This window comes from Phalaenopsis equestris, unplaced genomic scaffold (assembly GCF_001263595.1).
Source record: "Phalaenopsis equestris unplaced genomic scaffold, ASM126359v1 Scaffold000276, whole genome shotgun sequence".
NCBI lineage: Eukaryota > Viridiplantae > Streptophyta > Magnoliopsida > Asparagales > Orchidaceae > Phalaenopsis > Phalaenopsis equestris.
In genome coordinates, this window is record NW_018164718.1 from 224,233 (window position 1) to 250,697 (window position 26,465).

General features: G+C 36.8%; 1 protein-coding gene across 1 annotated transcript; it reads right to left on the reverse strand.

The window, feature by feature from the left end:
- Positions 1-1,868: 1,868 nt before the first annotated feature.
- LOC110024808 lies at positions 1,869-25,613 on the reverse strand. Its single transcript, XM_020724968.1, has 4 exons — positions 24,487-25,613; positions 6,770-6,945; positions 2,960-3,183; positions 1,869-2,860 (listed from the first exon to the last, which is right to left on the reverse strand). Exons 1-4 carry the CDS (start codon positions 25,490-25,492, stop codon positions 2,056-2,058), a joined length of 2,211 nt encoding a protein of 736 aa, XP_020580627.1. The 5' UTR covers positions 25,493-25,613; the 3' UTR covers positions 1,869-2,055.
- Between the last annotated feature and the right edge of the window lie 852 nt (positions 25,614-26,465).

A 26,465-nucleotide genomic window follows, 5' to 3' on the forward strand; every position in this document is an offset into this window, starting at 1 on the left:
GCTCTGATTGAGAAATGAAATAATTAAGATTTAGATAAATACGATGTAATTTTTATATTCTTAACATTTATATTTACGTAAATGCCACATAAATTTAAAAAAAAATGTAAATACTTCTAATGCTTCAAATTTATATTTTTATAACTTAAAATGAAACACAATTATTTAATCATGATTAGTGTGACATAAATGTGCATTCCAGGATATGTAAAACTTCTTAATAAGTAGATTACACATGGGTCTTACTTATAAATTACAAATTAAAAACTTAAGCAAATTTTAAATTCATAATTACAAATTAAACATCATATATAATAGACGATCAACAATAAGGCAAGCTTGCCCATTATGTTCACACCAAAACTTTGTCGTTTTGTAAGTAATTTACAGATCTTATATATATATATATATATAGGCACATTGCGCAGACTCTCATCATGAGCCCGGATTATGCATGGGAAATTGATATTTGAGCCTCTACTAAATATCAATTTCCTTTTATATATATATTATTGCATTTCTCAACTTATAACTCATTTTTATAGCAAATTGATATCATAAATAATATTTTTTCTTATAAAGCATCAATGATTACTAATTCAATTCGGAAACGACTGCTGGAGAGCTACAATAAAATAACAAAAAAAATATATATATATATATTTTTCTTAAGTAACAAAACCTAGCTTTAGTCCTACCTTCTCCTCCTTTTAATTTATATATTTAATTAATTGTTTTAATACACTTTATATTTTCAAAATCATATTAGAAATTTAAATTCCCCTCCATCACTACATGCTTTGGTAAGTGGAGTTGGAATTGAGAAAAGCTACAATTTATTAGTTCAAGGCTGCATTAACATTTAATTATTTTTTTAGAATTCTTTTTAGCTTTTACCTTGGCAAATAATTTGAGTATTACAACTTCAACTTGTTTTATAGTTTTTGAAAATTGAAGAAGACCAAAAGATCTATCAAATGTATTTGTAAAACTTTGTTCAAACCTAAACCTTAGGTCTAATTCAAATTGAACCTAATATGAAACTTTAGGTCTAACTCATCTTAGGCCGAACCCTAACCATAGGTCGAGCACATATTGGACCTAACTTAATACTTTAGGTCTAACTCATCCTAGAGCTAACCCTAACCTTAGGTCCAACCTAAATTGGACATAATCTAAAACTTTAGGTCTAACTTATCTTTAAACCTAGCACTAACCCTATGTCAAACCTTGGACCTAACATAAACCTAAGGTATAACTCATCCTAGAACTAAACCTAACCCATCTTCTAGGTCTAATCCAAATTAGATCTAAACCAACTCTTAGGTCTAGTTCATCTTAGACCTGACTCATCTCCTAGGTATATCCTAAACTAGATCTAACCCAACCCTTTAGGTCTAATCAACATTAGACCCAATCCAAATTTTAGGTCTAGTCAACATTAGATCTAACCCTAAACACCAGCTCTAAACAAACATAGACATAACACAACCCTTTCAGGTCTAACCCATATTAGACCTAAACCCTAACCCCCTTGGGTCTAACCCTCATTAGACCCAAATATCAACCAACCCTCTTTGTGTCTAACCCACATTTGACCCAAACATCATAACCTAACACTAGGTTCAACCCAAACTGTACCTAACCTAAAACATTAGGTCTAACTTATCCTAGACCTAACGCTAACCCTAGGCCCAAACCAAATTGAACCTAACCTAATCCTTAGGTCTAATCAACTCAGACCTAACTTAAACCTTGTTCAACTGACATCAGAAAACATGTATACAAATAACCCAATTAAAAGTTCATAAAAAAAGCATTTCCACCCGAATTTAAGCAGCCATCCAATTATGCAGAACCCAAAGCAAATAATAATAATAATAAAGCCAGAAACAGCGACATTTTACACATACAAATAGGATACAACAAAGCAAGGATAAATAAATTCTTGTTCTACGTACTATCTATATCGAACAACAAAAAGAGTAATATAACTTAACAATATAAAAGATTTCACAACTAAATACAAGAGGCACACATCCCCCATTAAGCTAGCTAGCGTGCACTCTCCAGATTCTGCACCTGCGAAATTGCTTTCAATTTCTTGTACATTTCAGATGAGCTCAAGGAGAAATCAGACATGGACCTAAAAAGCTCAGGCAAATGAGTCTTCAAGCTTCCAAGAGTTTTCTCTCTAACTTGTTTGCATGCCTTCTGATGTGCCTGAACATCATCTTCCAACTTGGTTTTCAACGAATCCACCAAAAACTTCCTCTCCGTCACAGGGTCCTTCATATTCGCCATCTCCATGTTATCCGTCTCCCCCTCAGTTGGAGCTGCTGCTCTTCTCTGACTATACTTGTGGTGCCAATCTTCGAAAGCTCGAAGCTTTCTCGTGTACTCTCTCCGTGTTTCCTCACATTTCTCTTTCAATTTAAGTTCCTCCTGTTGCAGAACTATAACGGTGTTTATGACAGCGGAAAAGCTTAAAATGGCGCTCTTGGCTAGATCATCTGGGAGTTTTTCTAGGAGGTCATTCCATGCATAAAGAAGGGTCTGGATTGGGGGATGATGGATCCTTGGTGGGGATGAGACTTTCTCCTTAAGGCTGCTTTCTATTGGTATGAGATTCAACTTCAGCCAGCTATTGAGGGCCTGGATGTACTCTTTCTGGTGGCTCACCAGCTTCTGAAACTGGGAATGCCACTCCTTGGCAACGTCGTATAGCTGCAGGGTACGTCCGTAATGATGCTCGCTGGTCTCCATGGGTGCGTTTGAGATATCGAGAACTCTGAGGTCGATGACAACTTTAAGCTGGCTATCATGATGGAAGAACATGGCCTCCCACATTTTTCCCATTCTGTGCAGAAAATTATGCAAACATGATCAGTTGTATGTAAGAACATATGGACAAAAAACATGAATACTTTCAATAGAAGACATTTGTAGTAAAATTTACCCATCAACAAGGTCAACTAGTCTTGGGTAAAGCTGGTTGTCACGTAAATGTTGAATTTCTGAAACCGTGGAATCCATTGACTGCATGTCGACGATGTATCTGGTGTGCAAATGGCTGACAGCTGCCTTGGTCTTCTCAATTGTTTCAGGATTGACACCACGCTTCTTTTGCTTATTCAACAAAGAAACCTTCCTCTGGTACTCAATTTTCATGAGCTCTCCTGCCTGGTTTTAACAAATTTTAAACATCATTAAGTTTGGAAAAATAATTAAAAAAAAAAACAGCCTTTTGCAATGACAAATAAATAAAACCAGTTGCGTGTGGGAGATGCATAGTAAATAACCATACACTAGTAGAATAGAAAATAACTACAGACAAACTCAACTTTCAGAGAGCACACACAACACATGAATATTCCATTTGTAGCATAACAAAGCTACCCAGATCTCAGCTAGAATATTACCGAGAGCTTCTGTCCACTTGGCTCAACAACTTTTCTCAATTTTGATAGAATTCTCTCAACATCCTATCAGCCCTATTGGAATTCTTCTTGATAAAATTGTAATCCTCTAGTAATTCTCATGCTCGGCTTATCCTCCACAAGCCTTATCATTGAATCACTGATCTGCTAATCATACTCCCCTTCTTTAGAAGACAAGCTGAAGGAGGGAGACCAGCTCAGTTTCTTTCTTTCAGGTTTATTATTTTGCTTTGGAGATTACCTACTCTTTGTTGTTGATTCACTGAAGCACCTTAGAAGTTCATCATGGTACTCAATAATGTTATTATGCCATCCTTTCTATCTAATCATTCAATAATTTAGCATTCCTAGTTTATCACATATTCAGATTAAGATTCTTACTTTCACTGAGCTTAATTTGGCTATTAATGATTTTTAATGCCTGACGATAATTGGATAATATAACACATTTAGTATAATTCTAGTTGTATGAAATTGACATAAGACTTGAAAGATATTATCATGATATTGTTGACACTTCTCCAATCAAACAGTTAATCATAATACCAAAAATTATATCCATTTTTAAATCTATATATTTTTTTATAATAAATCCTCAAGTTTTACAAATGTCATTTATAACAATCTTTGATTTGATCCATACTTTCAATCACATAAATTGTTTTAAGAAACCAAATCCTCCAGCTAAAATAACTCAAATACATGAAATTTAAATCCCACATGTGCTCCACCGAAATAATCTAAGTATTTTAAATTGAGCGGTAAAAGAATGCTGCGCGGGTTAAAATAAAGTATTTTCACTAAAATCACTCCTATAAGTACAAAATCTCTTCTCAAAAAGTCTACACCGATTCTAAAATTATAAAATTTCTATGATGAAATCAAACTCAAGATAATTATGTAAGCTCTCAATCGAGCTGTCATGTTTATAGGATAGAGTTGTGAGTCCCACCAAACAGATTCTTCTCCCACATGAACCAGAGTTGACGATTCTAGTAAATTTAATAATAGATGTTCCAATCATAAAGATAAGTAATTGCCAATTCAAGTCACCTAATCCGATCCTCCTCATTATAAGGACAAGAGTCGACATGAATTATATCCTAAAAAACCTAAACTAACAATCTCAAATGCCCTTCAAATAAACAACAACAATAACATCAACAAAACCTTTATCCCACTAAGTGGGATCGGCTACATGAATCCTTTTTCTCAACTGTGAGCTATTTATTGTCATATTTTCATTTAATTATAATAAATTAAGATCTTTTTTATACAACATGCCCAAGTCTTCCAAGGTCCACCTCTGTCTTTCTTAACATAAGTTGAATCTAAAACATCTACTCTCCTAATCAGATCATCAAATCGTCGACGTTTAATGTGACCAAACCATCTAAGATGACACTCTTTAATTTTGTACATCGCTGGAGCTACACCAACCCTATCATGGATATATTCATTTCGCATATTGTCTCTAAGTGTAAAGCCAGGTAAAGCCACTCATCCACCTAATACTCATCCACCTAATCATTCTCATCTTGGCAACACTTAACTTAGTTTTATGCTTCTCTTTTAAAGGCTAATATTCAGCGCCATAGAGCATTGCAGGTCTCACCACTATCTTACAAAATTTTTCTTTCAGTCTAAACGATACTTTTCTATCACACAGTGGGCCCGAAGCATTTCTCCTCTTCAACCAACTAGAATTCTACTAATAACATCCCCATCTATATCACCATCACTTTGAATAATAAACCTGAGATATCTAAAGCGTTCACAACTTTTAAAAATTTGATCACGAATAGTTACATTTCTGTCACTAGGGCAACTACAACTAAAATTACATTCCATATATTCAGTTTTAGTTCTACTCAAACGAAGTCCTTTACACTCCAATGTAGACCTCCATAATTCAAGTTTCTTGAGCTTTCTCTCTCGTCTTATCCACGAGAAGGATGTCATCGACAAAAAACATACATCAAGGCACATTCTCCTGTAAATGTCCAGTAAAACCATCCATAACTAAGGATAAAAGATATGGGCTTAAAGCCAATCCTTGTGTAATCCAACAGAAATAGGAAAATATTTGGTCAATCCCCTCCTATTCGAACACAAGTAACTGATCTAGCATACATATCATTAATAACTTGAAGATAAGTTATATCAACACCTTTCTTCTCAAGAACTCTCCAAAGGATATCTCCTGGAACCTTATTGAAAGTTTTTTCTAAATCAATACATGTAGATCCTCCTTATTAAACTTCTCCATCAAACCTCTCAAAAAATGTATAGCTTTCATGGTAGGCCTGCCCAGCATAAATCCAAATTGATTATGAGAAATCTTTGTAATACGTCTTAACCTATGCTCAATTAACCTCTCCCATAATTTTAAAGTATGACACATCAACTTAATTCCTCTATAATTTGCGCACTCTTCCCCTTTATTCTTAAAAATAGGGACCAAAATACTCTTCCTCCACTCAGACGACTTCTTAGTTTTCCTCGCCTACGAGGTCTAAAATAACAAAATTCACATAAAGTTCCTTAATTTTGGTCATTAACTTACATCTAACACAAGCAACAAGGCTGCTAATGCAGCATAAGATTAGAGGCTAATAACCAAAATTTCTACAGATATCCTGACCAAAAAAATTTAAATTTCCCATTTAAAAAGGCTTCACAATTTCATTAATTTAAATAAAACTAATTAAATTAAATGATTAGTAATAAATATACCCTTCTCAGATCTTTTGAAATTTCCCAACTTATTGGTGATTAATAATGTTGCAAGTAAAAAATGGGTCATCCGGTAGCATTACTTCTACTTGAGGAGAGGAAAAATGGTGACGGTGTTGCAAATGCGTGTATCTTTGGTCGCTAGCAAACAAGTGCACTCAATGAATTGATAGATGCTCATTCATATAAGACTCATTTATTTTCAATTATAACATAATTGAATAAATATGAATAAAATTTAAAAGCTCACCAATACATTGATTGCGCCTATTTGCTTATAGCCCTATAAGTAAAAAAGGTTCAATAATATGTCGATCCAAAACTATTGAAGTTGAAATGGACTATAAAATAGGCAATTCAATTTTTCATTAGAATAACAAAAACTCCTTTGGGCATCAAATTCCATATAACTAATACTAAAAAGACATCCAAAGCATAAAGCTCTTGTCAATGAATGTTCTAAAGAGGGTTGATGTACAAAGTAAAGAAGCGATTTCAGGACTTGAAACCAATCTTCAGTTCAGACTGAATGCCACCTATCATGGTTCCATAACAGCCCTCTTATGTAAATAACATTAGCAGAAGCAAATTACCTTGACTTCATCATAGAGTTTCTTTTCCCATGCTAGCATCTTATCCAATACAGTGGCATGAGTTTCCCACTCCTCATTATCAAAGTCATCTCTCCCATCATTTGCATAAGGCATGCCTTTAAATGATCTATTCCATGTGATGACTCGCATCACTCTTGCCGAATGGTCAATATGCCCTACAAGAAAATACATAAAACCAAAATGACTGAATATTTATACACAAATAGACGAAGAATCAACATTTCAAAGAAAAGCTAGGTAAAACCATCATTCATCTTGAGTTTATTTTTTGAAGAAAGACAATATCATTTAATATGCTCCTTCTCAATTCTTTCTAAAGCAGAAAAAGGCTGAATCATAAACCCTCCACCCAACCTAATAATACCAACAAAATCTTTTTGAAATAAGAAAATAATAAATAAACCTATTTCTTATGCAATTCTTGGTGTATGCTTCTCGTTGATGATATCCTTATTGTAGATAAGATTAGAGAAATATTTGAGAAAAACTTGAATTATGAATGTCAACTTTAGAGTCTAAAAGCATTGTTGCGTAGATCTAAAACTTAATTCATGGAATGTACAACAATAGATCTAGTGATACCAAAGTTAACCCAAATAATCAATAGGAAAACAAATGTTATTACTGAAAGCAAGTATGTGATGACAACCCAATCACACTTAAAACATAAAACGACAACAAACATGCACAGGGCGCCCACAAGGGTGGATTTCAGGTTGACGGCGGTGGCCTTTAGGAGTTTGAAAAGGTAGTGGCAAGGTAAAGGAGGGGCTAGATTGTAGAGAAACAACAACACAACAATGTTGGCTTGTTGTCCTAGGCGGCAGCAAGCAGAAAAGAGAAGGAACAGTAAAAGAACAGCAAGACAAGCATCAGCACCTTGCCGTTTGGGGGAGGCAGAAGCAAGGTAGAGGGTTTTGGGGCGGCTGAGGGTTGACAGATGGTAGGAATGGCCGGGGACAGCAGGATAACGGCAATAGCAAGTGGTAGTGATGGCTGGGGATGCTGGAACAGGAAGAGACAAACTCCTTGCTCTCCGAGATGGCGGCAACAAGCCAAAACGCGGGTGGCAGTGGTTGGGATGGGAAAACCGCAGGAAAACAGCAGCAGATGTCTGTTCAGAGGCAGCTGCAGCATGGAAGACGGCCGGAAGTGATGTGAGGAAGATACAGAAGGGGAAAGGGAAGATAAGCACCACCTGGGAAGTGAGATATAGCCAGAGCACCACCCAAACCCTCAGATACAGCCCTTGTTGGGAAAAAAGGGACGCCGGCGGCCGTCCCCACCAAAACACACCAAAACTGAGTAACAAGCCCTAAGTGAAGAAAAGAGGGATGTCGGCGGCTGTCTCGAACAAAACTCACCACAAAACTGATTAACAAACCCTAATTGAGGAAGAGAGGGATGCCTGGAGAGGGCTTGGCCAGATAATATGGTCATATGGTTGGACTTCACCAGATGCTAATAGGAATCCTAAGGCAAGTTAGTTTGATATTACTTGACTACCGGTCAAATTAGGACCCACAAACAATATATAGGAATTTTCATACTCATTTACATTACAACGGCTATTAACTGAACAAATCGGTATATTGGATAATTTTTATTACAAAAAATGTATCTGTTGTGATCAACTGAGGCTAATTATAGTCAAATTTGTAAACATGATTTCCTTGACCTAGTCTTGGATTTTCGTTATCATTTGGCCTCCAAACCACTTGGAATTTTACTGGATCACATTGAAGACATTTTGCCGACATTCTAAAGTAAGGGCATTAAAATACTTGAGAATGTCAAAGGGTTCTTAGGGTAAAGGAACAAAGGGTTCTTATGGTAAAAAATTGAGGCATGAAAATACTGCAGAATGTCAGCAAAATGGCTTTAACTTAAAGTAAATAATTGAGGGCATGAAAACACTTTAAAATGTCGGCAAAATGTCTTCAAATGTGATCTGGTAAAATTCCAAGTGGTTTGGAGGCCAAATGATAACGAAAATCCAAGACTAGGTCAAGGAAATCATGTTTACAAATTTGACTATAATTAGCCTCAGTTGATCACAACAGATACATTTTTTGTAATAAAAATTATCCAATATACCGATTTGTTCAGTTAATAGCCGTTGTAATGTAAATGAGTATGAAAATTCCTATATATTGTTTGTATATGTATTGTTTGTGGGTCATAATTTGGCGCGCATTTTTTGTCCGGACACCTGAAGTACCTCTACGTGCGGGACAGGTTATTCATGAGTTATTTTCAGGTTATTTCTGGGTTATTTTCAATAATCCCGAAATAACCCAGAAATAACCCGCGGGCTTTATTTTTGGGTTATTTCTGGGTTATTTCGGGATTATTGAAAATAACTCAGAAATAACTCAGGAATACCCTGCGCCGCACGTAGAGCTACTTCAGGAGTCTGCACAGAAAATTTTTGCCTAATTTGACCGGTGGTCAAGTAATATCAAACTAACTTGCCTTAGGATTCCTATTAGCATCTGGTGAAGTCCAACCAGATGACCATATTATCTGGTCAATCCCTCTCCACAATAATTCTCATCAAATAATAACAACTTAACCACAAATGACTTTTAAAATAGGGTAAAACCCTGTCTACTTTAGCCCGACCCAAAAAGATCTTTTTAGGTCAATGGTAGTTTATACCCTAGAATTGAAAAATAGCTCCCAACCAATTTCTTGTAAGGATTTGATTGGGTTATTGATAATCCAATAAAGGCAAATTAATTTTTCGTAAACTCCAAATTGGATCCCTTGACCAAATTAATAAATTGATCCCCTTGCTTACACAGAACCCATATAGTCAATTTCAATCAAATTACTCAAATTAATGGTACTGACTATTTTAGAAAGATTCCAGAATGTCAATAATAAGTACTTGACCTTAATTGGCTCTTGTATAAACCAATTGGTTCACATAACCTTCTTGACCTTATTTTGATCCTTAAAGTTAATTTGATCAATTTGAGCACTCTAGCCAGAACGAGCTCAACCAACTCAAGAAAATTATTTTATTAACCATAATAGATGAGTTGAGCTCAATTGACCCTTGGCTTGAACATGGTTAACCTCATAATTATGAAAGGTCAAAATTGGTTCATTTAAAATACCATAAACCTAAATGGGCCCCGAGCTCATGTTGGAATGTCTCTTGGTAGAACAAATTCATACATGACGATTTGGAATGTAAGAAAGCTAACCCTGATTGGGATAACTCATATAACCTCATGAAAGAGGTCAATTAGGTTAAATGCCCATTTAGACCTACTCAGAACTAAATGAATTTAAAATCTTTAAAAGGTGAAATTAAATGAGGGTAGTAATTCTATTAATTGCCTGACACACCAATGTCACCACTTCAATAGCTCAACCCTAGCTAAAGTCATTAAACACGAGTTTAGCTTGGGTGAAAATCATGGCTAATCAGAATAAAAACAAGAACCAATGGCTAATGAAATTTCCCCACCAACAAGCTTCAAGTAATGTTCCACTTGCCATCTGTAGCATCTCCCTAGCCACTGATCTTCTTTGATCAGGCCAAATGGCAAAAGCAGAAAAAAGATTAAGCATAAATACCATGGTTGAAGTTAGATGAAGAGCTATTTTGCAAGAGAGCTGCTCCCATTACAAGGCTCTTCACTCCAGATCTTCTTTAGCTTCTCAAAGCCTCCCTAGCACTTACAAATCCCTTCTAGCTAGCTCGGGAGATCATAGCCATCATTAATGGACTAATCAAACTCATGTCTTTATCACCAAAGACGAAGATTCTGGAGAAATATTAGTACTTCTCACCACACTGAAGATGAGTGAATTGAATTCCTCTAGCTTTATTGCTCACCAAGGTGATGGCCTCAAACCCTAACATAGACATAGGTGCTAGGGTTCGTGGGTAAGCCCAAGTCATGGCTGACCAAGCCAAACAATTTTTGTGTAGCACTAGGTCTACCCTAGGATTTCGATGAACAAATTTGCTTAAAAAAGTTTGAGGAGCGAGAAATTGAAGCGGGGTGACGTCAGATCAGGTTTGCTTCAAGGGAATCAAGTCAAGAAGATGAAATAGTAACCATTCAATCTATCTTAATAGGCTCAACAACTATGACAATGTTAGACTATGGTCCAATCCAATTGCGAACAAAAATTAAAGACTTCTGGCTTATTTTCTTCTGATTTTTGCTGTGAACTAACCATAATACCAAATAAAATAACTTATTTACCAAAGATATATTAGACAATGTGTAATTCAGTAAAAATAATTCCACGCAAATAATTTTCTATTTTCTAATTTTAAAAATTATATTATTATATGATTACTTATTCAATGTATCAAATGATTTTAAAAAATTTTCAAACGCATCCCTTGGCTCAAAAATATCTTATTAAGCCTGAATTTTTAATTTTTAAGGAATAAGTTGATAAAAAAAATCAAGTTTAATATTTTCAAGATGGCATTCATGCATGACAAACATAAACACAATTTTAAATGTGCGTGAGCATTCTCCAATTTTTTTAATTTTTTTTTCTAAATTATTTGGATTTTTTCCCACAATAATGCACTTTTTGCATTAATTATCTAAAATACAAAAAAAAAAACCTTTCAATAATCTAAAATTATTTGGGCACAATTTTTTTAGCATAATCATATATTTAAAATCTCAGTTGGATTACATCAGGTATATGTATACCAGAATTGTTGTGTTCGAATAGAATGATGACTGATCAAGTATTTTCCCATTTCAATTGGATTATATCAGGGATCGACTTTAAGCCCATATCTTTCTGTTTTAGTTATGGATGTTTGTACTGGACATTTACAGGAGAATATACCTTGGTGTATGCTTTTCGTAGATGGTATCCTTCTTGTAAATAAGAATATAGCAAGAGTTCAGAAAAAAGTTTGAATTATGGAGGTCAACATTAGAGGCTAAACTTCTTATATGATACTAGAGTCAGCTCAGATCGCAATGGAAACATAATTATTATTGTTGAATGATAAGGGGAATTACAACAAGTTTCTCTAAACAAGAAATAAACAATACAAACACAACCGACTCTCTAGGGCCATGGCAGCCGGTGAATTGCGGCTATACGACAGTCATAAAAAGCGGTAGGGGCGGTAGTGATGGGCTACGGGGATGGATGAGGGGTTGCGGCCATCAACAAGGATCCAAGATGGGATATGCGACCAAACAGGAAGGGGAAGGGTGTATTGAAAGTGATAGGGTGGAAGCAAGGTTGCAACAAACAGCAGGGGGTTCAAGGGGCTCCAGCGGCCCCATAGGGAGGGGCTCATGGGTTGGCGGCTGGGAGAAGAGGTGTAGAAAGGTTGCAGATGGATTGGCGTGGGGAAGATAAAAAGCGACAACGAGGAAGGAGTGGAAGGATACACATCACCCCGAACGAGTCACAACCAAAGTACATTTTCGCAATCAGATACAACACTAGGAAGGAAGAAATGCTCAGAGGCCAGAAATCTAACATCAAATAAAAGAAAAAACTAAACCTAAAAATAATAAGCAACATATTTATAATAAGATATGTAGGAGGGGAAGGGGGGATAGTTCCCGCCCAATAGCCAGCCAGCCTGTCCAGCCTTTTTGCTAGACTGTAAGCCTACTAAACAGATCAGCTCAGCGTAAAAGTCCTGCGTTAGTCTCTAAGGATTGGGAAAGTTTCGACATCATTCGTCGAAGCTTCTGTCTGCCCGTTGTTAATGATGGAGATTTTGTAATCTCTTGAGATTGAAGGCTCATCGACTACGGTCTAAAGAGTAACTCGATCCCACTGGTGACTGCACCATCCCCCAAGGCACTTGAATATCTTTCCTCACTTGTAAGCAAACATCCATATCAGTCCAATCTTTTAGGAGCTCACTACTGACTGGCTCGAGCCTGCGTGTCATTCATATACTACTGAATCCTCCCAAAATAACCTAAGATTGGCTCAACCTGATATGAAGTGAGGGTAACCGGAACCTCCTAAATTGGTGGTGGCCAAGGGGGCAAGATATTGATCATGTCGTCTAGAAATACTCCATGTTGTGCCTTTCCTGTGTTTAAACTTGGTGCCTCATTACTATCACCCTCTGTCGTCACCAACACTAATCCTACTGACGCTGCTCTACTAGCAAAAGCACCTGTGCAGGCTCCGCAGAAGGGAGAAAGAAGAAGTGCTTCCCCTACTTAGTGAAGGAGTAGGTGTTTCCAAATCTGTCGTTATGGGTCCTACAGTCAAATTGTCAGTCTCTCCAACAAAAGGTGGCAGGTATCCATGGGAATCACGTCGCACAACACCTGGTCCTACAACTAATTTGCAATTGTAAACTCCATCAAGCACTCCACTTAATGTTGATTTTGTTCTCCTTCGGTCACGTCAGAGAATACGACTGAGAATGCCTCCGAATCATGAGGCTCAATTTCTCTACTATCTGCGTAGACGCCACGTCAGTGTTGCTCCCTCCAACGATGATGAGTGCATGTCTTCCCGTTCACAGTACGAGTGTAGAAAATGTTATGACGAAGCCACTGCGAATCCCTCGTATCCTCAATTTATAGGAACTGTTGAATCACAAATATCTATAAATCATCCGATAGGGTAATGATACACCTCACCCTATTCCTCGACTGTCTCTTCATCGCTAACTACCTCCAATGCACCCTGCTCCGCAAAAAACACAACTCGGCTCATCTGACAGCGGGAGGCGATCTGCCCAAATCCATGGCACCTGAAGCATTTTCTGGCGGGGGTTGTAATAAACGTGCTACTCTTCTCAGACTTCTTCTCATTGGGGGTGGCTCTGACCTACTCCGAACCAAATTTCTAAAATCCCTGAGGTGTGCTCCTGCTAATGTCACCAAAGGCGGGTGGCTGCCTGACAGGTAGTGACAGCCTACTCAATTTATGTTGGCATTCCACTTTCAATGCTAAGGTCTGGACATATTCAAGTGACCAATAGAGCTACAGTTGTACAATGTTGGTGATAGTGAACTTTAGGCCTCCTAGATATTGGATATCCTATGCTCCTCTTACACCACCAGCTTGCGCTTCATCTACAATTGATCAAATTGGACCATGAACTCCTCCACTGATAGATCTCGCTATTGCAAGTGATGGAACCTTAGAAATATATCCTGGTGGTAGTGGGGTGGTAGGTACTTCCTTCGTATCTCCTTACACATCTTCTCCTACTTTGTGATCTTGTCACCGCCCTCTCTCTTTCTCCGTCTCTGTAGATTTTTCCACCATAGTGGGGCACTGTTCTTCAACTTGATGGTTGCTAGTTTTACTGGTTTATCCTTTGCGCGTCGTTATTTTTGAAGATTTACTCGAGAAATTGCAAACAATTGAGAAAGGCGTCTTGATCCATACCTCCGTGGAACTCCGGTCCATCCACTTTAATGCTTAAATCCTTATGTCCTCCATAAGTGGTCTCATTTCTCGGCCTTCTCTGATATTGAATTTTGAAGTGGTGGGACCGTTATTCCTCATCACTGATGTCTTCCCTGTGGAACAAATTCAAATACTTGTCCATGTCTCCTCTTCGACTCTTATATCATGGTCAAGGGTAATCTCCCCTTGGGTTCCATCATCTATCTCTGCAAGTCTCTGCTCTTCTCGAGTAGTCTCGGGACTGTATCTTGTGGAGGCATGGCTGGTTGGAGGGTGGAAGAGACTAATCGAAGGTGCCGGAAAATTAATTTGGGGTTGTTGATTTTAACAAAAATTTTGGTTAAGTCCAAATTTGGCCATGGTTTGGTGTGTTTTAGGTTTGCAATTTTTTTTTATTATTATTTTTTTATTTGTGGAGGTGGCTTGGGTGGGGAGGATGCTAAGAAACCCTAGGATAATACTAGGATTAAGTTAGCTATGATACCAACTGATGCCGGACTTAACCCATATCACAACGGAAAAACAATTATTATCGTTAAACGATAAGAAGATTACAAGTTTTTCAAAATAGGAAACAAGCAAAACAAACACAGCCGACACCCTAAGGTGACAGCAAGGTCGGTGGGCTGCAGCAATATAGTAGGCGAGAAAAGGGGTAGGGGGTGGTAACGGCAGGTTGTGGGGTTGGGTTCAGAGGTCCAAGATAGGGTTTGAGGCTAAACAGGAAGGGGAAGGGGGTCTTGAAGCAGCAGGGTGGAAGCAATTGCGGGCAGCAAGCAGGGAGTGTCCTAGAAGCAGGGTTGCGGCAAGAAGCAAGGGATTTTGGGGGCTCCAATGACCCAACAGAGAGGGCTTAGAGGTTAACAACTAGGAGAACAGGTGTAGGAAGGTTGCAGGTGGGGTAGCGGCTGGGAAGATAAAGGCAGCAGCGAGGAAGGAGTGGAAGGATACACACCACCTTGGACGAGTTACAATTGAAGCACCTTACAGCCCTAAGAAAGGAGAAACACCCGGAAGCAGAAATCTCAAATCAGACAACAACAAAAACTAAACCCTAAAACAATAAACAACATATTTATAATAAGATAGGTAGGAGGAAGAGGGAAGGGGTGGTAGTTCCTGCCCAATAGCCAACCGACCGATCCAGCCTCCCCACTAGACTGGCACCTGCTGAACAAGTTAGTTCAAAATGAAAGCCCACATCATTATGATTAGGAAATTATTTTCAATTTGGCCAAATTCTTTTGACTAAATTATTCCTCACTATCATTCCTTTGACCAAATTATCCTTTGATTTAATTTTCCTATCAGAAAATCTTATTGATCTCAATCATACAAAATTTAGATGAATATCTTGATTTGGTAATGCATTTTTTGCTAGGTCATTTTATTGTTTGACTAAAACCTATAGTTGAATAATTTGAGTTTGGGCATATACTTATACTTAAATCATTTCCTTTCTCTCCTACTAAACTATCTTTTCTTAAAATTATCTTGCAATTTGAACATGTAAAACTCTTTAAAAAAATTAAAAACATTTCTATCATTCAACCGTTCATACTACATTCAAATATTTAAAGCTTGAGCCTTATAATTGATGATCTCAACCATCTCTTTCGCATATTGCCACATTTATATATGCTTGAGGTCAGCAGTAGAAGTGGGTTGAGAAAGATCCCATTTACTTTTAGGACTAGGCCCTATTCAAGACAGATTAATTCTTATTATGAAATGATATTATATCAAATAGTGAGAATTATCTAATCATAATCAAATTTGATATGCCAATCTAAGAATACAAATAACTTAAAGTACATCATCTTGACTAATCTTTCATTAAAAAAATAATTTTAAAAATCTATATAAATGTGAACAACCATAATTTAATTGAAATTTTAGATAAACTTAGTAGCCCATAACAATCATAGGTTGACTTTTACTCTACCAAAACTTTCACACATAATTACATACTATGATAGACCAAAATCCATTAGTTGTTTAGCATAAAAGGATAGAGCTAATGGACACTATACTAGAAGCTCATTTTGTTGCATGAGATGCAATTTTATATTTTGGTTGTGATAGTTGTTAATTAGCATGCATTTGTCGTGTCGAACATACTCCCAATGATGTATGTTGCCTTTAAAATTTATATAGGGGTCATACATAAAAAATATTAAAAGACCTAAATTAGTCATTGGTGCTAAATAATTATTATTGTGATGTGATGTCTTAATTATTGTAATATATATATATATATATATAAAGCCCAAGGATTAATATATTAAAGAGGAAAAGGTACAGATAGGTTTGTATGAGATGGTCTAAAAGAAGGTCCAACTCACACAATCCAACACACAAAAACTCAATAAAGCAAAAATGCATAAAAATAAAAAATCAAAAAGCCACCAACGGACGCAAAAGTGCTAGGGACATCCCACTTTAGTCCTCCCTCTGTCTCTAGTTCTCGGAAGGGAGTCGGCTAACAAATTAGTAAAATGTGTACCATTACCGAAAGTAACCAAAGTATCATCCATCAAATTTCTGAGCTCAAGTAGGTCTATATTCTTCTTTTTCCACCTGGATGTGTAGACCTGTCATTCTTCATCAGATGATTGACTCATCTGATCAATGGATTGGTCCAAAGGTGCTCGAACAGGTGTAGGCCATTACACATCATGATCCCCATGAGTCTGAGAAAAATTGACATCTTTTTGAACCTGATGAGGCGGTTGTGAAGCAGCAGAAGTATTTATACCTGTAATATCATTGATAGGTTCTAGGGCACATGGAGTGAAGAATCTCCCTCGCCTCCACGATAGGAGGTTCCAAAGACGGGGGAGCTATAGCGTTGATATATATATATCTATATATATATATATATATATATGTAATTTTCTCTAAAATGAAATAATGATTTCCCCGTAGGGATCGAACCAAAGTCAGAGGGATCTTATGCCTACCAATTTGCCACCCTAGGCGCATTGTATCGTTTTAAAGAGACGCAACCCTCACTAAAATTAAAATGATTATTCTAGCATCTTTTCTCTGAATCGAATCAGAGGGGAGATAGCAAGAGAGAGAAAAAGCAAATGGAAGAAGAGAAAGATAGCTTATGTGCAACCCTAGTCAAAGCCCTACGCACATTGCTATTGTGTGAGCGACGTCGTGGGAGGAGATCGAAGGTGTATCTTCACACATGATCATCAAGCAGCTTGGGTGTGAAGTAAAGAAGAAAACTCGAACCGTAGTAGAGGAAAAGGAACTCTTGTGCCTACGATAGGAGTCCTCGCATACTGAGGAGGAGGAAGACGACGAGCGCGCGTGCATTGCTAGGTTGAGCCACAACCGAAAGCAGAGGAAGAAGAAAGGAGGGATTGTTTCCAGAGGAGGACAAGAAGTCAAAAGAATAAGTAGAGAAGCGAAGGAAAAGAAGCGAAGCTGAGCGTGCAGGATAAAAGAGTCGAGCAAGCTCTAGTTTTGTCGAGCAGGAAGGATTACTTTGCGGGTTTTGAGCTGACGAGGAGGCTTCAAAGCATTAGAAGAGGGCTTTGTGTGGGTTAGAGCCAAACTGTGATAAGGGTTTAAAAATAAATTTATGAATTTAATATGTTATTAATTACTAATAGTAAAGTTTAATTAAATCATGATTCAAGTTATAGAAATTTAACATTTGGATCAAGAAGAGGATGGCATCAATAAATAAAAGTTAAGATGAGTTAAAATTTTACCATGTTACATATGAATTTAACATATATGTCTAACTATTAAAGTATTAATAGTACTTTTAAATTAAATCAAAATTATTGAAGGTATAATCAATAGAGGGGATCGAGGAAGGAGCAAACAAATAAAATTGAGGTAAGTTCTACTTATATGTCTTTTAATTTAGAAGATAAATTAATACCTAAAATAACATTTAATTGGGAAATACTTTAGATTATTGAGTAAGAGAAATAATGAAGGTAATAAAACATTATGTTTTGTCTTTTAGACACTAAATGGAGAACATCAAGGATTAAGTGGCTAAAAGAATCATCTAAAAGCAAGGTGAGTACTTATACTTTTAAATTGTACTAATATTTGAGTTCTGCTAAATATGATTTACACTGACTAGCTTAGATAGATTTTATTGACTTTTAAGTTCATTATATTAAATTGAGTGTATGTCATTGATTTTTGCATGTCATTCGAATGCATAATTCAGTTTATTAAATTATATGAAAAGAAAATAAGATTGCACGCATGCGCATGTTTGGCTATGATGGAATAATCATTTTATGGTACTAACAGAGGAACACTAAGATATTCATGAACGTAAATAAAAAATAATATTGATATTGAAGTACCTTATATGATATAATTTTTAGACAATGCTCCTGTGACAGATATATACAGATTAAAAAGATATTAATATTAAGTGATATATTAAGCTAGTGAAAGTTTAAAATCACATTGAATGATCATAATATATAGTACAGACCGTCGAATACACATATTTTTTATATTGTTTAATTAACATGTATATTATCTTTCTTTTTATTGAATTATAATAATTTAGAAGCATAAGTATTCACTAGTTTTGTTTAGCTTACTATTGTTTTAAATTAACTTTTCAAATTTAATTAATTGATTAAAGATGCGTGATAGAAGAGAGAGTATTTATAAAAGATGTGAACTACCATAAATGAGATAAATTTAACTGTATTGTTTTGATTCAATTTTTAATAGTTCTTTCATACATTAAGATTTTAGTTATAGAAAAAATTTATTTTCCACTGTCTGACCTTCTGTTCTCACCTTGGTTAATTCAAAGCTTCGGGTCGAGTCATGATAATTATTCTCATACATTTTTGTTATATTAAAACAACTTAATTAGCACGTTTCTATGTATTATTGTGCATTTAGTGGCTGTCAGGTATTGGATTTGAGCAGAATTTAAGCGAGATTTGACCTTTAAATTCTGCTAAAGGGTCAAAATGGATAAATTAAATCTGTCGGAATCTTAAATCCTAATATACCTCCATTTTGATCTAAATTTCAGATTTATTATACATAAGGGTGTTTAGTGGATTTAAGGGATTTAGCGCAATAGCAGAAGAGAAAAATGAGGGAACCCAAACATTTATGGTCAGTGTCATTCGCCAATTTTGATCCCACTATGGATGAAGGAGATGGTGATGGCGATGAATCGCTACTTGAAAATGGCTTTTGTATTTGTCAACGGGCGGTGATTGGTTCACCACGTGATGGGCAACTAGAAATGGGATTCAACTGCTAACTCGTGCTTCTTATAGAAGAACAAGTAATTCATTAAAATGTTGAGATTAGACGCTTCTACATAGAAGCAAAGACTAGAGAAGAATACAAGTTCCGAAGAACTTTACCTTTGAATGTTGGAATCCAAGCATGATAGTTTTGGGCTCGATAAATCTAACAAAAAAATTATCTATAATAACAAAAATTAATTAACTAAAATTTATTAAATAGTATTAATAATCAAATTTAATTATTTAAGAAATTAAATTAGTTAAAACTTAAAATAACTTAACAACTAACTTGAATATATCTAATTAGACTAATTTAAAATAAATAATCTTGATAAATTTAAATTAATATAAAATAACTTTCTAAAACGGGGATTTGGTGGGGGGGGGGGGGGGGGGCGCCTAAAGTTCTTAATGTGCTAGATAATTATAATTCCTGACCTAGACAAGATTACAAGGTTAATGGAGCAACTTGGATGAGTGTAATTAGACTATCCCATCTCTTTTCTATGCAATCCTGGTACTCTCTTAGAGGAGTTCTAGAATGTGTAATTAACTTTAGGTATACTAACTAATTCAACACTAATGATATAACTCTTCATGAGTATATTACACAGTTTCAGAAAAAATTTATTAGTCCTACCTAACTAAGCCTCTTTCTCCCTATCTCTTAAGAAATCTGCTACACTAGAAGAATACCCTTATATCATAACAGTTTTTCATCAACAAGTGTGCTAGTGGAGAGCCTCAAACGTGTATAGAGGCACCAGAAAGGCTTTGACATATTAGGGAAATATGTGAAGATTAGATCGTAGAGCAGATGACAAATAAATAAATAATATATTTTAAGGAAATGCTTTAATATGAAGATATGAGATCTTATAAAAAATCGTGCGGGAGATTAACAAATAGAAGAAAAATATCCAAGTTTTCCACTAATAAAAACCAAATGAGAGTACGTAGAAGCACCCGGCTCGAGAGAAAGACTATTATTTTTTCAAAACACCAAAACATACTCTAATACATTCCAACAAATATTTAAAATATTACATTAGTTCTAAGTTTGCCAATAAATCATAGGATAACACAGGACATCTATCGCAATTAATTTTAATAAAATTAAAAAGCAAAAAGTTATGATGATAGACATTATCCAATGCTAAAAAATAATATTCCTAATTCAAGTGGTATTAATTGATAAAGTTACATTGTAGTAGCACTGATGCAAACCTTGCCTTTGATTTGTCAAAATACAGGCTTTTAGCTCAAGTATGTAGCTTAGCAGGGGTGATCCAAAGCTTTCTTTTGTTGTGAAGAGAGGCTAAGGATATGAGAGACACTCTTAACTGATTAAAATAATTTTATTAAAGGTGATGGTTGGGAGGAACATGTTGGCTAAGGGGTTAGGTCATAGCCAACCAGATAACTTGGGGATTTAAATCGAGAGTTTCATCTAATGAAGAATCCAAAGCATGAAACCATCGAGGAATGTTAGGATAGTGTAACAAGATGTAATTTGAGATGTTTAGTGATGTTTTAAGCAGTTTGGAGGCAAAGGATGACAAAAAATCAAGATTATGTCAAGATGGCCTAGTAAATTGACAGATTTTACTAGCGTTGAAATATTGTGTTAGTGGAATAGAGTAAAGATGAAAAGACGGGGTGAGTGGAATAGCTTTGGGATGTTAGGAGAATGTGTGTAGGTCAAACTTTAAATACGTGGTGGAGATGCAAAGTGTCTTGAGAGTGGAGAAAGGATGATCAAAAACTGGGTCAAGAGGATCTCTAGTTTAGTTGACAGCTTCAATATGATTTAGAATTTGTGGCTGTAGGGCTTGATAGAATGCTTCAATAAAATGTTCAAAAGATGGGAGAATATGTCATAAAAAGAGCGCGGCAAGAAAATAAAGATACTATAGTATTCCACCAAAAAGAACTAAAAAAAGAACTTGACCCCCAAGCTTTAAACCTCAAAGCTACATTAGCTATACTTTTCATTTTTTTTAAAACACCAAAACATTTTTTTTCATTCATTCTAGAAACTTAAAGCATTAAATTAGTAATAAATTTTCTAAATTGAAAATTTGGAAGAATGAGAAAAAAACTAATGGATAGTTAAGCAAAATAGAAAAGAGAGTAGAATTTGTGCCAATCCTTCACCCACAATCAAGGGATTTTAGATTCTAGAGAGAAACACAGGGAGTGGACAAGCAAATGATTTCTTAATCAAGCCAAAAGCTGATTAACATTAAAAAAATAATCCTAAGCGTTCCATATGAGAATTAAAAAGTAAAGGTTCAAAACTCAATTTTTTTTTACTAAAATTTTAATTTTTATTCCAATTTAATGAGTTCTATATCAATGCTCCTTGTGTAATAGGCCAAACTCTCACCCATCAAGATATTGTCCACTTTGGCCAAATATCCTCATTGTTTTATTCCATTAATGTAACTTCCAAGAAGGTCATTCATCCCAGGAGTGCTCTAACAAGAGCACGCTAAACTTTGGAGTTTTAAATAAAATTCCAATTGTTAAACCAAAAGACACCTCAATGTTTAAGCATTAATTTCATTTTGTTTCAAAATCTCCCCTACTTAAGTACCTAACGTCCTCATTAGTTTTCTTGACTCATAATAATCCACCAAGCAGATAAGATTCTAAAAGTGGCCCATATAAATTTAAGAGGTGGCTTTCACCAAGTAGTATTTTGCCCTAACTAGAGTTCAAAAGATGGCTCCCAAGACATAACACTTTTTTATCTATGACACTTAGTTCCCATCTTCAGACTCGGGTAATGCAATGATAACATTTATAACAGCTCAAATTCTCACCCATTGATATATTCTTCGATTTGGCATAATGGCATCATGGTTTGCCCCATTAATATAACTTCCGATGAGGTCACCCATCCAAAGAGTGCTCCCGCACAAGCACGCTTGACTCTAGAGTTGCATGAAAATTCCAATCGTACATCAAAAGATGCCTCGATGTTTGAGAGTTCAAATTCATTCCATTTAAGAGGCTTCACACTTTATTCATACTTAACTTAATAATGATCTTCTAATCCTCAATCCCATCTTAAGATCTTGATATATATCTTATAATAGAGCCATAAAAATTAGCTTGATGTTCTTCATCAAACACCTTGATAACTACTATAAAGATATACTTTGTTTATAATCTAAGTCTTTGGAAAGTGAATAAGATTTCTTCATGGCTAATGAAGCTCAAGGAAGCGTAAATAAAAATGGAACTGCTTCAAATATGCATCCATATTCTACATCACTTTTCTTTGTTATAATGAAAAAAGCATCCATGCCAACTGCCTCATCTTTCTAGCCTACCAAGATCTAGCCCCCTTCCAATTTGAGCTCTAGTGTAAAATGTCATGAACTCACCATTTTCTCCTTGGCATCTAACTTACATCCCAACAAGGGAAGTGCTTGCATCTCCTTCCTCTTCAACACATTATTTCTCTCCAGTTTTCTCCATGGCAAATGGCTCCCCAATCTCTTAGACTAACTCTCCCTAGCTAGCCCTTTGCACTTCTCTAATAAGCAGTCTGCTTAACTTGTCTCCAATGATTGTGTGCTTACACCATCTTCCAGCTTTAAGGTGGTCTTTAAAGAGAACCTTGTTAGTAAACCTACCAAAAACTTCAATAGTACACTTCCCAAGTAAATTCCATTGTAGACAGGTTTGGCACCCACCCAACAACTTTACTACTACAGTTATCCCAAAATTTGCCTCATTATTAGTGAACACGTTTTGGTTTATATCAGCAAAAAATTGCCTTCAAAATTTGTTATTGAAATCTAATATAGTCGTTCGCAACTCTACTCCCATTGTCATTGATTCAAAACCCCTAAGTAGATCATCAACTTCACTGGTTTGAGGGAAAAGCTAGCACAAAGATCTCTAAAGTCTTCACATTTCACGCCTAAAGGAATTTATTCATTATCAACTTCGTAGAGAGCGGCACATAAGAAATTGAGGACCAAGAAATCTCTTTAGCTTTAGCCTTCACCCTCCTTAACAGTACAAGAAGCTACTTGTGTTTTTTCGCTTCACTTTCATTGTCCAACCTCCAACATTAATATGTTCATTTGCCATTTGGATATAAGGGATAGACAAATGAAAAAAATGTGCATGTTTTTAATTTCAAATGCCAACTTCTATAGTTGAAAATGAGAGAAAAAATGTAGCATCTTATTTTTTGTGGTCTCAGTCACAATTGTTCACTTGCCACAATAATGAAAGCTAAGATAATCAAATTGAACCCCACTTTTGAACTAGCTTGGAAGAAATTAGGCTCAACAACATATCTGGGTTCTACTAGTTATATTCATATGCTCGGCTCAACCCAAAAGTCTACCTTTATTCTCCGAACTTTAACAAATCAATATATTTCTATCCACACAGCACTAATCGGTCTACCTACCCTCATCTACCTGATTCTAAGCCATTGTCTAGTCCTTATCTACCCTACTCTAACCAGCAAATCCTCATCCACACCAGTAAAAACATCCACATCTACCTGTATCAGCCTATCACAACAGCAAACACCAATATACACTCTGCACATAGTGCTTGATGCAAAAACAACCACGCCAAATATTCCTTTGGTCTCGTCCAACTGTTCAGTCCCTCAAGAGATTCACAGTTTCGTTGAGTCATTGACACATTGAACATGTATTTCTTCTCTTCCCAACCACGGGAATCCATGAACTTTGCGCTTCTTCTTTATTACCGCGTAACAAACCACACCCTTCAGCCCGGCAAAAAATAACTCGGCTTCACTACTTTTAATCTTCCCCTTCAGCGCTCCACGTGCCCTCCATTGTCACAGAAGAAAACAGCTATCACAGAATTAGAGTTTGACCCAAAAAAATGACTTCGTTCTAATTATCTCAAAAAATCACAAAAACTATAAACCATTTCAAAAGTGGCCTAATATTCGTCCAGTGAAAAACAGCAAAACTTAGCAGCTCATACAGCAAGATGAGAAACGAGAGTTATCAATGTCACCTCTATTGTCCGCGAAATTAGAGTGGTAATGCATTCTAGTAGCCTCGAGCATCTTCGACACCTCGTGTGCGCTTTCAGATGCCCTAAGAAAATGTTCATCCAAGTCCATCAGCACCTGGAGCAAACTAACATTAGAAGGCGCCGCCACAATCTTCCCCTTCTTCGTCTCCAGAGCACTGGTCGAAGCTGCGTGCTGATGATGCACCACTCCACCTTGCTTTTTCTTCAAGGACTTCACTGGCACCACTGGCTCAACAACAACCTTTTCTGGCGTTGCAGGAAGCTCTTCACCAAGATCGCCACCGACTGAGGCCGCCTCAGTCTCCGGCCGAATCTCCACGGCCTGACTCAGAGATGGCCCCGGCATCGACATATTCTCGTCCATGGCGAAGAAGTAATCCCATCTTCCCATTTCGCCAGAATCCGGCATTGGAGGCGGAGGAGGTGAAGGAGAGGGTTTCGCCCTAGAATGCAGCGGAGGCGGTGGCGAAGGTACAGGGGATGAGGGGACGGGGGCTGAGCCTTCCGGCGCCACTCCACCGCCCCCTTTGCCATCATGATCATGGAATTCATCATCTACTTCATGGTCGTCCTCCTCGCGAATGGCGTCATCCATAGGGGATTTTCCGGCGTATTTCTTGGGGAGGTCCGGCATGCTAACGGAGCGATGTAGAGGTGACGGGGAGAATTCAGGAAGCGGTGGAGGAGGAGGAGGGAGGTTCTCCATCGACGGCGGGACGCCGGAGGCGGAAGAGGTAGAGGGGACCCCCGAGGTAGAAGAGGGACCAATGTGAGTGCCGGCTGTCCCAGAGACGGCAATGTCCGGACATTCCCCTTGGCCGAAGTCGGAGAGAGCAGCCCCTGTGTTCTTTAGGGCGACGACGTAGGCTGAGTGAGCGGCGGCGAACGCGTTGCGAGCCGCGACGGCGTCTTTCATGAACTGACGCCGATCTTTGCATCGCGACACCGCTTCCTCGTTATCTATCCTCGACTGCGCACAACCCATCGTCTCTGTGCGCTGCGGCGAGGGCGAAATGTGAAATCAATGGAAGCGTCAGAGTGGGTGCGGAGAGTGGGTGGGGGCGTACGACTGCCGCAGGTGAGAGCTTAGGGAAGACGCTTTTTGCCTCGCAAATCTCAAATTTAAAACAATTGTAGGTGATTAGGACTCATCAAAAAATGTTAGTAAGGTGTCACCTGCCTTGTTGTAACATCGAGTTATGGCCACGAGATTAGCTCCAAAATATAAAATTACATGGCGGTTTTTGTTTTCCGATCTTAATTTTATATTTATGTATTTATACACATTTATAATTAAAGAAATGTATTCATTATTTTATTTTTAAAAGTATACTAAAAAATTTTATTGGGATTATAATGTTTTGAAATTCGAAAAATCATTGGGGCATAATAATATTAGATATTCCATTAAGAAGTTGTTCGAGTTTTTTTTTTCGAGTTTTTTTCCTTAATTATATATATATATAAAGTGATTTTTTTTTTTTTGTCTTGAATTGGTTGTTCATGATTGTGATTTTTTTCTTTAATTGTATTGGTTTGAAAATATTGTTCATTGTGTACAGAAAAAGCCAAAATCTCTAGAAGGCCTGACGGTACATACTGAAAAAGGCATTTCAAAAGAAGGTCCACCAATTGAAGGGAGATCTGATTGTGTGACCTGACATATCAAGGCCAAGGCCAAATAAGGCAACCGAAAGCTCAAGCCTAAGCGGGTCGACCAGAAGTTGAGCATAGGGCAATTCAAGTCATTACCCACGATGAAACCGACCCAAGGAAAAAAGCTAACTCCTTTGGTCCTGTAGTTTTATTAGAGACATCAAGCATTCTCTCTGAACGTCATACAAAATCAATAAAACAAGTCTCAACCATCCATTGAGATCTATTTGTCTAGGGGCAACTACGCATCAGATAATAGTGATTCACCATCAACCTAATAGTTTGACTTTCCCCAGTCGTTA

What these genes read in the sequence shown, in the direction of transcription:
- LOC110024808 (XM_020724968.1), bottom strand. Translation starts at nt 25,492, where the DNA reads ATGGGTTGTGCGCAGTCGAGGATAGATAACGAGGAAGCGGTGTCGCGA. An exon ending in TAATTTCGCGGACAATAGAG is followed by an intron (nt 6,946 to 24,486) that starts GTGACATTGATA and finishes ATTTTCTTGTAG; the next exon opens with GGCATATTGACCATTCGGCA. An exon ending in AACTCTATGATGAAGTCAAG is followed by an intron (nt 3,184 to 6,769) that starts GTAATTTGCTTC and finishes TGTTAAAACCAG; the next exon opens with GCAGGAGAGCTCATGAAAAT.